Source organism: Cebidichthys violaceus, unplaced genomic scaffold, assembly GCF_023349555.1.
Source record: "Cebidichthys violaceus isolate CVI_PGR_0920_01 unplaced genomic scaffold, fCebVio1.0.p SCAF_57, whole genome shotgun sequence".
In the NCBI taxonomy this organism is placed as follows: Eukaryota; Metazoa; Chordata; class Actinopteri; order Perciformes; family Stichaeidae; genus Cebidichthys; species Cebidichthys violaceus.
The window spans coordinates 690,001-702,339 of NW_027176783.1; the positions used below are offsets into that span (position 1 = coordinate 690,001).

Genomic DNA, 12,339 nt, shown 5'->3' on the forward strand with positions numbered 1-12,339 from the left:
GATAGAGAAGAAGAAATGAACGAGGAGTGACCTGAAACCAGATCAATAAACTGTGTGATCACAGATAAATTACTACAAAACAAACACAACGCAACAGAGCAAATAAACTAAAGTAGTTTGGTCCTTTACGCTCGACTGTAATCTACCAGTAAATAGAGTAGAAGACGAAGCAGAGGTTGACCCAGGAGACAACCTCTGCTGTTCTTCACGTGTTAGAGCTGCGTTCTCTCTAGTGTCCACCAGGGGGCGACTCCTCTGGTTGTATAGAAGTCTAGTCTAAAATGACTCTACTTCTCTCTTGATTTATTCCCTCAGTAAACATTGTAAACATGAGTTTATGGTCTCAATCTCTAGTTTACAGTCTTCTTCAATACAGCATGATGTTCATTTAGTACATTATGCTCCATTTAGAGTCAAACAGACCATAAAGAGGGGATGATTTAGGGGCGGGGCTACACGCTGATTGACAGGTCTCTACGTCACTCCTCCTCAGTCCAGATATGGTCACTTCCTGTTCACTGATTGAAAAAAATAAAACAAGATGGCAACGGCCAAACTCAAGACTTCAAAACGTCCACAAACCAACGAGAGACGTCACCATGACTACGTCCACTTCTTCTATACTGACTTAAATAAACTACGTCAGAATCTATTCCTCCAAAGTGTTTCTAGAATCTATTTAGTGCAGCAACTCTTTACACAAACACGCTGAAAACAGAAGAGAGGAAGTGACCATTAAATGTGATCGACTCTCTTCTTCTAAAACACAATGAAGCTGCTCTCAGACGTTTGTAGTCATTGTCTATTCCTAAAAGTCTGGTTGGACTCAGAGAGTAGAGGAAGAGGAGGATGAAGAGGAGGAGGAGGAGGAGGAGGAGGCTCCACTAAACATAGAGCCAACATCTACAAGCAAACATCAGTCTGTACACTACACAGACGAGTCCTCCGGCTCCTCCTCCCTCAGAGGATGAAGATGAAGTGGGAGGAAGAGGTGAGCGGGGCGAACGCCCAGAGGGTCCTCTTCATCCTCCTCCTCCTCTTCATCCTCCTCATCCTCCACTTTTCGATCGCAGGGCGGTTTTTAAATTCTTCCTTCAGTTCAGCTGAAACCGAGTGATCAAATGTGGAAACAAGAGGAGCTTTTTATAAAAGGGTCTTTTTTAATTTTAATGAAGACGATGATGATGAGGGTGACCGTGGCTAAGTGGAGAGCAGGGCTGCCTTTCAATCAGAGGGTTGGTGGTTCGATCCCCGGCTCCTGCTCCGCTAGTCTCATGTCAATGTGTCCTTGAGCAAGACACTTAACCCCCAAAATTGCTCCCGTAGCTGCGTCTACGGTGTGTAGATAAGTAGATACTTACTGAATTGTAAGTCGCTTTGGATAAAAGCGTCTGTTAAATGACTGTAATGTAAAATGATGAAAATGAAGAAGTTGATGATGAAGATGAAGAGAGTGAAGTGTAGAGGAACAACTTTAGAATTTATTCAACCAAAGAGTTTCTATCTGTTTCAGACTACAAGAGGACGACGATCAATGAAAACAAACGGGTCTATTTTAAGATGATTACATTTAAATATGTTTAAAACTCTTAAATAAGCTCAATAAAAAGGTCTTATATACTATAGAGTTATAGAGTATAGTTATATACTATAGTTATATACTATAGAGTTATATACTATAGTTATATACTATAGAGTTATAGAGTATAGAGTTATATACTATAGTTATATACTATAGAGTTATAGAGTATAGAGTTATATACTATAGAGTTATAGAGTATAGAGTTATATACTATAGTTATATACTATAGAGTTATAGAGTTATATACTATAGAGTTATAGAGTATAGAGTTATATACTATAGTTATATACTATAAAGTTATAGAGTTATATACTATAGAGTTATAGAGTATAGAGTTATATACTATAGAGTTATATACTATAGAGTTATAGAGTATAGAGTTATATACTATAGTTATATACTATAGAGTTATATACTATAGTTATATACGATAGAGTTATAGAGTATAGAGTTATAGTTATATACTATAGAGTTATAGAGTATAGAGTTATAGAGTTATATACTATAGAGTTATATACTAAAGAGTTATATACTATAGTTATATACTATAGAGTTATATACTATAGAGTTATAGAGTATAGAGTTATAGTTATATACTATAGAGTTATATACTATAGTTATATACTATAGAGTTATAGAGTATAGAGTTATATACTATAGAGTTATAGAATATAGAGTTATAGAGTATAGAGTTATATACTAAAGAGTTATATACTATAGTTATATACTATAGAGTTATATACTATAGTTATATACTATAGAGTTATATACTATAGTTATATACTATAGAGTTATAGAGTATAGAGTTATAGTTATATACTATAGAGTTATAGAGTTATATACTATAGAGTATATACTATAGTTATAGAGTATAGAGTTATATACTATAGAGTTATATACTATAGAGTTATAGAGTATAGAGTTATAGAGTATATCGTTATATACTATAGAGTTATAGAGTATATAGCTATAGAGTTATAGAGTATAGAGTGTAGAGCTATATACTATAGAATTATATATTAAGTAAAGAGAAAAATGTTCACGTGATTCTACTTTAATATAATTAAGTAAAAGTTCCAGTTTTTGAACCAGAACCATATACAGAACCAGAACCTCTACAGAACCAGAACCATCTACAGAACCAGAACCATCTACAGAACCAGCTACAACCAGAAACATCTACATAACCAGAAACATCTACAGAACCAGAAACATCAACAGAACCAGCTACAGAACCAGAACCTCTACAGAACCAGGAAGTCGATCACTTGGATGTTCATATTCAGGATCAGGTTTTTCTTGAAAAGCAAAGATGATTAAAGCTCTTCACAGCTGCTTCCTGTGTTTCTTTGTTCAGCTCAAACTGAATGAAGTCTTTCACAGTTTCACACGTTCTCCTCCAGAGACACTAAGCACACCATAGTCTGAGCATTCACAGCTTTAACCTGATTGGTTACCAGAGTTCTGTAAACACGTCTGTCAGGTTTAGAGATGAAGCACTACAGGAGCATCTGACCTGTGAGCTTTAACACAAGAAATAAAAACACACCAGCTTCAGGATCAATGAATACGTTTCAGAAAACACAGGACTTGTTTCAAGATGGCCGACAGGAAACTAAACCAGAGGACCAGTGAAGGTGAAGCAGGAAACACATGAAGAAGCTCCTGAAACAGAAACTCTAGGAAGCAGCCAAGGAACCCCAAAAATACATTGTTAAAACATTCATGCAGCCGTTTTTTCTCCAACGCTAACAAACATCATCTCCTCCTCCTCCTCCTACCTTCTTCAGCTGGCCGCTCCTGGTCCCCACGAACACCACCGTGTGCTCCCCGTAGGTGTAGGCCGCCACGGCCCCCATGCCCTCGGTCCGGTCCTCATAGAGCGGGTTTCCCTCGATGACCCTCAGACCCCCCAGAGGCTGGTTCAGGACCAGACCACAGAAATCATCTCCGATCTGCTTCGGCTGTGGACCACAGAGAGAGAGATGATTAATAATTCATGAATTCAGTAAATGTAGACGATGACATCATCGTGACGAAGGAGGAAATAGGAATAAAAATAATCTGCATTAGAAAACTTTACACTGAAAGACTCATGTTTCCACACACACACACACACACACACACACACACACACACACACACACACACTAATTATTAATAAAATTAGAATTCATATTTTTGAAAACGCCCTCTAAGGTTTCAGATATATTTTTTGCATGATGTAAACGATGACATCGTCTCGTCTATTTGTTGCATTGTGCAACGAGCACGCAGCAGAAACAAAGATGGCCGACGACCAGAGTGTTTGGGTGTTATTTCTGATGTAGATATTTTATGAAACAAAAAGGGGGCGTGGACAGAATTATATCTTAAAACGGTTATAAAAAACATGTGTTGCTGTTGTTGTTGTTGTTGTCCTCACTGACTCACTGTGATGATGAACATAATGTTTAATTTCCAGCTAATAAATAGAGCTTTTTGGTAAAGTTCTCATTGGTTAAACTCTATTGTATTCTGGTTTTGTCACCAATGACGTCATTGTAACAACTTAGTTACATCTCAGGACCAGGACCAGGATCCTTCTGGTTTCTGGAGGACTTGAGAACTAAATGAAGCTAAAATGAACAGATTGTTACATGTTGTGCAGACAGGCTGCTGGTGACGCTTAATGAAGAACAAGACGGAGACACACACACACAGACATATTGCATCTATACATGAACACACATTCCCTGCTGTTTATGATAAAAGGAGGAGGTCAGACCCTGAACAATGACTCCGCCTCCTCTGGCCTCAACGCACGCACGCACGCACGCACGCACGCACGCACGCACGCACACACACACACACACACACACACACACACACACACACACACACACACACACACACACACACACACACACACACACACACACACACACACACACACGTGTTAGTTGGTTAGTTAGTTAATTAGTTGCAGACTAACCCCCCCACCCCTCCTCCTCTCTCTTCTTCCTAAATCTAAGCTCCTCCTACTAACTGGTCTCCTGGCGGGTTTCCCTGCTCGGTTACCATGGTTACCACTGCAGGCCATTACCGCCATGAATAAGAACATCATCTACTCCCCCAAACTGGAACAACCCCACGGAAGAGAGGGGGGGGGGGGGAGAGAGAGAGACACACACAGAGAGAGAGAGACAGAGAGGGAGAGAGAGAGAGACACAGAGAGAGAGACACACAGAGGGAGAAAAAGACAGACAGAGAGAGAGAGAGACAGAGAGAGAGAGAAAGACAGAGAGAGAGAGACAGAGAGAGAGAGACAGAGAGAGACAGAGATTTTGATTTTTAGAAAACCTTTATTTCTTAAAACAACATGAAAGAACAAAAAACCTTGTCATGGCATCAAGAATGAAACAAAACAAATCAAAAACACACTGAAGTCCGTTTCTCTTCTCAGTGTTTTTAAAGGAGCGTTGAATATTAGTTCATCTCCAGACACACATTCTGCTTCATTGTTGCACCGATTCTCAATGAATCCTGCATATTGTTCATGTAAATAAATAAAAACCAACAAAACAAAACTTGTCCTTGAGTTGCTCTTAGGCTGTGAGACCTTGTTCACAATCAGCTCTTTCATTGTTCAGCTCTTTGTTGATCTTCTGAGCTATTTTCTTCAGTCTGTAGCCTTCCTTCACTGTTATCCCTCCTCTGTCTTTACTCCTCATGTGTGACCTGACAGAGCTGGAGAGCTTCTCTTTGTCAGAGAAGTAATCCTCCACGTTAACTCCTTTCACACTTTTAGTTCTCCTCAGAAACCCCTTTATCTTCTCCACACTGTAGTCTCTAGAGCTCCTACCGCTGCCAGCCCTGTGGTCAGAAGACTCGCTGTCAGCAGCAGAATCCTCCTCCAGACTGGACTCAGGGTCTCCTCCCCGGCTGGACTCAGGGTCTTCCTCCAGACTGGACTCAGAGTCCTCCTCCAGACTGGACTCAGGGTCCTTCTCCCGACTGGACTCAGATTTAGCTGCTCCTCTGCTTCCTTTCGTTGCCACTTTCTTTGCCTGTGAGCTTCCATTGTTTCCTTCCTTTTTCCTCTTCCGCTGGGAGACTTTGATCTGCTCCTCGTCACTCTCCATGTCCACCTCACTGCCTGCCCCCACCTGTCCTCCATTACTCTCCCTCCCCACCTGTACCTCACTTGTCCCCTCCCCCCTCACCTCCTTACCCCCACTCGTTCCCTCTTCCCTCACCTCCTTAACCCCACTCGTCCACTCCTCCCTCACCTCCTTAACCCCACTCGCCCCCCCCTCCCTCACCTCCTTAACCCCGCTCGTCCCCTCCTTCCTTACCTCCTTAACCCCACTCGTGCCCTCCTTCCTTATCTCCTGGACCCCACTTGTCCCCTCCTGTCCATCTTGTTTGTCTCCTCTGCCCTCCTCAGAACCTTTCTGGTTTTGGTTCTGGTCTTTATGAGAACCGGTTTTTTTTCAGGACAGGCTCTGCTCTGATGTCCCTGTTTCCCACAACTGAAACATTTAAAATCCTCAGTTGTTGCAAAAATGATGTAATCGAAGTCCTCCACTGTGACTGTGAACACGAGGTCCACCTGTCTGCTCCTGTTCTTGGGGATCATGAGGAGCTGTCTCCTGTGAGACACCACGTGCCTCAGAAGTGGAGACTTGGCCCCAGATGACAGCTTCTTAACTTTAGACACGATCTTTCCATGTCTGGACAGCTCTCTGGTTATCAGCTCATCCTTGATGAATGGTGGCACGTTGGAACCAGTGACTTTTACCGCCGGGTCGCTGAGAGGATAGACGGGTAGGAAGCCGCCATTCACCTCGATCCCGCTGTCCAACACCAGTTCCGTATCCTCTTCGGTATCACAAAACATGATCACCGCACCGTTCATCCGTGCAGCGGACCTCACGTTGCTGTGACCGATGAGCTCCCCCGCTGCCAGGCTGCAGTCCTCCACCGAGCACGGGAAACGCGGCGGAATCTTCACGCCGTGTTTCCTCGTTAGTTTGGTGAAGTCCATGGCGGCGTGCAGCACGTGTGCTGATCGGCTGCAAACACCACCAAAAAAAACCCTAAAACCCCCCAAGTGTTCACACAAACACCGTGAGCCCTACACACCACAATACACTGTCATATGCAACGTTAAATAACAAAGAAAAATGTCGAAAAAATCGCTATTAATCACTCTCCGAAAACTCACCACTCCCTCCACTCAGAGACACAGAGACAGAGAGAGAGAGAGAGAGAGACTGACAGAGAGACACACACACACACACACACACACACACACACACACACACACTATATATGTAATTAATAATCAATCTAGATGTTATATTAATGATATTGTATATTAATGATATTGTGTATTCATGATATTGTGTATTAATATTATTGTATTATATTATATGTTTAATTTTGTTGATGCTTTGGCAAAACTGTTTCTAAACTTTCATGCCAATAAAGCTATTGAATTGAAAATTGAAAAATTGAGAGACAAAATATTCACGATAAAATCGTCCCTGATAGCGATTATTTTTCAATAAAGTTATTTTTGAATCCATTTTCCTCTCTCAACCAATAACACACCAGCCAGACGATCAGCTGATCCTTGGCTAACAGGAAGTTAGCCGCCATGCTAACATGCTAGCTCACCGTGTGGATGCAGGGCAGCTCCTTGTTGAGTAACCAGGGTAAGGACAGGCGTCCCTCTCCACGGTAACAGGACCGGATCCTCTCCCTCATGGCCAGGTTGATGTGCTGCAAGGTGAACAGACACAGGACCGTCTCTCTGGGCGGGTTGGACCGGTTCTTCTGACCCTGAACACACAGAGAGAGAGAGACAGGTGAGGGTTCAAGTCCCTGAAGCAATGCACGGTGGTGTCACAAGGAACAAAGGAAACAGGAGACGAGGACAAAGGACACAGAGAAGGACATGAAGAGAAGTCCGGAAAAAGAGACACCAACAAAGACAGACAGGAAGTTAAAAATACCCTGGAGACGTAAAATAAAGAGAAGAAAAAAAGATAAGACACTGACATCCGTCTCTCTCTCTCTCTCCCCCCGTCTGTCTGACCGTCTCTCTCTCTCTCTCTCTCTCTCTCTCTCTCTCTCTCTCTCTCTCTCTCTCTCTCTCTCCCCTCACCTGTGAGAAGACGACAAAGAGGACATCGTCGTCCTCCGACAGGCCGAGTGCGTGGGCCAGCCTCCGCCCTGGTTTCTGCTTGTAGGCGGCTTGGACGAGTCGGTACTCCACGCCGTCCTTGGTGCAGCCCAGAGGGAACTCCACGTAGGAGTAGAACTCGGTGTCGTTGGAACACATGCGGACGATCTTAGAGGTGAAGAACTTCTCTCCGCCGGCGTCCATCTGCGTGAGCTGCGTGTCCAGCTGCAGCGTCAGGAAGTAGACGTAGGTGCGGCTGGAGAAGCCGTAGACGTAGTAGATGTCGAAGGCCGGGTAGAGGGACAGCGTGTCCGACGGGATCTTGATCTGCGAGGACACAAACTCGTCCTGGTAGACCAGAGAGAACATGTTGACGCTCTCCTCGTCCGCCACCAGCTTCCTGCTGGACAGCGTGGGGAAGTACTCGGACTTCCCGTCGATGGCGGCACCGATAAAGAGCCGGCTGCCGCCCTTCACGGGCCTCTTCCTCTTTGGGTCGGCCGTCCAATCGTCCTCGCCCACAACCACACCTGAGGAGGAAGAGGAGGAGGAAGAACACATTCATGACACCGGTTTACAGATGACTTGTGTTCTTACAGCAGATGATTGACAGGTCTCTCCTTTAAGTTAATAAAACGGGATTTTACCCTTTGTGTGTAGACAGACAGGTGTAAACAGACAGGTGTAGACAGACAGGTGTAAACAGACAGGCGTAGACAGACAGGCGTAGACAGACAGGCGTAAACATACAGGTGTAGACAGACAGGTGTAGACAGACAGGCGTAGACAGACAGGCGTAGACAGACAGGCGTAAACAGACAGGTGTAGACAGACAGGTGTAAACAGACAGGTGTAGACAGACAGGCGTAGACAGACAGGCGTAGACAGACAGGTGTAAACATACAGGTGTAGACAGACAGGCGTAGACAGACAGGCGTAGACAGACAGGCGTAAACAGACAGGTGTAGACAGACAGGTGTAGACAGACAGGTATAAACAGACAGGTGTAGACAGACAGGTGTAGACAGACAGTTGTAAACATACAGGCGTAGACAGACAGGTGTAAACAGACAGGCGTAGACAGACAGGTGTAGACAGACAGGTGTAGACAGACAGGTGTAAACAGACAGTTGTAAAGAGACAGGTGTAGACAGACAGGTATAGACAGACAGGTGTAGACAGACAGGTGTTAACAGACAGGTGTTAACTGACAGGTGTTAACTGACAGGTGTAGACAGACAGGTGTAGACAGACAGGTGTAAACAGACAGGCGTAGACAGACAGTTGTAGACAGACAGGTGTAAACAGACAGGTGTAGACAGACAGGTGTAGACAGACAGGCGTAGACAGACAGGTGTAAACAGACAGGTGTAGACAGACAGGTGTAGACAGACAGGTATAGACAGACAGGTGTAAACAGACAGGTGTAGACAGACAGGTGTAGACAGACAGTTGTAAACATACAGGCATAGACAGACAGGTGTTAACAGACAGGTGTAAACAGACAGGCGTAGACAGACAGGTGTAGACAGACAGGTGTAAACAGACAGGTGTAGACAGACAGGTGTAGACAGACAGGTGTAAAGACAAGAGCTGAAGGATGTTAAAAGTCACCCTGCTTAGGTTATAAGAAGTCCCAGGTTGCTAGTTGTTAAGTGGTTCAAGGGTTTTTACTTGTTCTAGTATTTATATCTAGTTCTCACCTCCAGAACCATTTCAGAACTCATAATCATGAGATCAAGTCTAATAATTATGAGATGAACTAATATGTGCAGCAGAGTGAGTGACATGTGATGATTGTTTGAGAGCAGAGACGAGCTCTGAGATGAGACTCTGTTGTTGTTGTTTGTCAATCATCTGTTTTGTCAGAAGTCTTCCTTCAGCTTGTTGTTCAAAATAAAAACAAGATCAGCTGATTTACAATAAAAATTTAAAATAAACATGTCGACACTGACACATGATTGAGTCGAGAGGAAACGAGAGCTTTCTTTATCTTTCTGTTTTTTACATCCAATTCACCAAAAACTCTCTCTGTTTTTTTGTTTTTTTTACAATTTACAGTCAAAATGACTAAAGTACTCTATCGCTCATCTTTATCTTGTCACCCTTAATGTGTTTAGCCTAGCTTAGCACAAAGGCTGGAGCTTAGCTCAAACCAAGAAATACACACTCCAAAGCTGTCAGATTTACATGATGGATTTGGTATTTTACAAGCTAGTCACCAATCATCCCGTTATAAGCTAAACTACCAGTCTTTGTGCTAATCTAGGCTAAACACTCCCTGGAGTTACGAAAAGAGAGCATAACTTAACGTCTTTTTGGTAAAAACAACAGTAAACGGGCTAGCAGATTAGCTTACTACCAGTAAGCTAGTGCTAGTATTAGCTTTTCTGACCATCCCAGGAATTATCTTTAGTTTTGGTTTGATTTAGTAAAGTAGCATTATCTTTTGTAAAGTAGCATTAGCTATTGTAACGTAGCATTAGCTATTGTAAAGTAGCATTAGCTTTTCCAAAGTAGCATTAGCTATTGTAAAGTAGCATTAGCTTTTCTAAAGTAGCATTAGCTATTGTAAAGTAGCATTAGCTATTGTAAAGTAGCATTAGCTATTGCAAAGTAGCATTAGCTTTTGTAAAGTAGCATTAGCTATTGTAAAGTAGCATTAGCTATTGTAAAGTAGTAAACGTTAGCAGGCCTTTTGAGATGATGCTTTCAGTTGTTGGTCAGTTGTTGGACAGATTTGTGCTAAGCTAGGGCTAAACACACCCTGGACCTGTCTGTACTCTGGCGGCCATAACCCAGAATTAACCTCAGCTCGTTAGCTAGTAAACAGTTAGCTTTTGTGACCTCTCCTGCATTACATGTTAGCATGGTTTAGCATTAGCTGGAGGATTTTATAAAAATCACTTAATGAGATTTAGGACTTTTCTAACATGGAGGTTTGGAGGTGTTTGAAAGTCCTTTTAAAAAGTCTGTCCCACCTAATCTTTGTCTCAACTTCCTACCTGTTCAGGTGTATTTGACCCCGCCCCCTCTGCACCAGCTTACCTGCCATCCCATCAGCCTCTCTGGCTCCAGACAAGTAGTGCTCTTTGCGGTGATGCGGCTCTCCCAGTTTGAAGAGATCTTCCAGTCGGAGGAACTGACAGACGCCCTGCCAGATCGACCCACACGCCACCAGTCTGTTCCCAGTGTAATCCACCAGTAAGAGCTTATTCACGTTATCCGACGACTCCAGTCTGAGGGAAGACAGACAGGTGGGACGTTAGACAGGTAAGTAGACAGAGAGATGAGACTGTTAGACGAACAGAAGAGGACACGGACAGGTAAAGCAGCGAGACAGTGAGACAAATGAAACAGTAAGACAGGTGTATAAGACAGATGAAGAGACGGATGGATAAACAAGTTTAGTAGACAGAAGGGTGTAGTAGACAGGTGTAGAAAGACAGGTCACACTAACCTGTGGGCACAGGCCCTGACGCTGGGCGGAGGGTAACACTTGGCGTTGTCCTCCACCGGTCCGGTCATGTGACTCCTCAGCTCCGTCAGATTGGCCGACAGCTTCAGCACTCGGTTGACGGCGCCGACGAACACCTCACCTGTCCTCCGGTGGACGGTCAGGTGTGTGAGGGAGGAGTCAAAGGCTCGGTACACCACCCGGCCCGACGCCATGGGGGGAGGGAGAGGAGCAGCCGGGGCAGAGAGGAGGGGGGAGGAGAGGAGGAGGAGGGAGAGGAGGAGGAAGAGGAGGAGAGGAGAGGAAGAAGGGAGCATGGTGGACAGAGAGAGGAGGAAAGGATGGAGGGATGGAGGAGAGGAGGGGAAGAGGAGGAGAGGAGAGCTGGCTGCAGGTCTGATGAGGAGTCAGCTTCAAAGGGGCATGACTGTGGAGAGAGAGAGAGAGACAGGTAGGACATTTAACTACAGAGAGAGAGAGACAGGTAGGACATTTAACTACAGAGAGAGAGACAGGTCGAACATGTAACTACAGAGAGAGAGACAGGTAGGACATGTAACTACAGAGAGACAGACAGGACATGTAACTACAGAGAGAGAGACAGGTAGGACATGTAACTACAGAGAGACAGACAGGTAGGACATGTACCTACAGAGAGAGACAGACAGGTAGGACATGTAACTACAGAGAGAGAGACAGGTAGGACATGTAACTAAAGAAAGAGAGACAGAAATGACATGTAACTACAGAGAGAGACAGACAGGACATGTAACTACAGAGAGAGACAGACAGGACATGTAACTACAGAGAGAGAGACAGACAGGACATGTAACTACAGAAAGAGAGACAGACAGGACATGTAACTACAGAAAGAGAGACAGGTAGGACATGTAACTACAGAGAGAGAGACAGGTAGGACATGTAACTACAGAGAGAGAGACAGGTAGGACATGTAACTACAGAGAGAGAGACAGGTAGGACATGTAACTACAGAGAGAGACAGACAGGACATGTAACTACAGAGAGAGACAGACAGGACATGTAACTACAGAGAGAGACAGACGGGTAGCGATATCCTGACTTTACTCTAGGAGCTTTAGAACCTTGTATTATTTACAAGAAGCTCTC

General features: G+C 43.9%; 1 protein-coding gene across 1 annotated transcript in view; it reads right to left on the minus strand.

The window, feature by feature from the left end:
* Positions 1-11,722, minus strand: part of plxna3 (plexin A3) — a 65,457-nt gene extending 53,735 nt beyond the window's left edge. Inside the window, exons 1-5 of the mRNA XM_068732145.1 lie at positions 11,215-11,722; positions 10,803-10,993; positions 7,737-8,284; positions 7,247-7,411; positions 3,364-3,546 (exon numbers count right to left, since the gene is read on the minus strand). Of these exons, the coding sequence (XP_068588246.1) occupies positions 3,364-3,546; positions 7,247-7,411; positions 7,737-8,284; positions 10,803-10,993; positions 11,215-11,528 (1,401 nt within the window). The 5' untranslated portion in view covers positions 11,529-11,722. The remainder of the gene's footprint in view (positions 1-3,363; positions 3,547-7,246; positions 7,412-7,736; positions 8,285-10,802; positions 10,994-11,214) is intronic.
* Between the last annotated feature and the right edge of the window lie 617 nt (positions 11,723-12,339).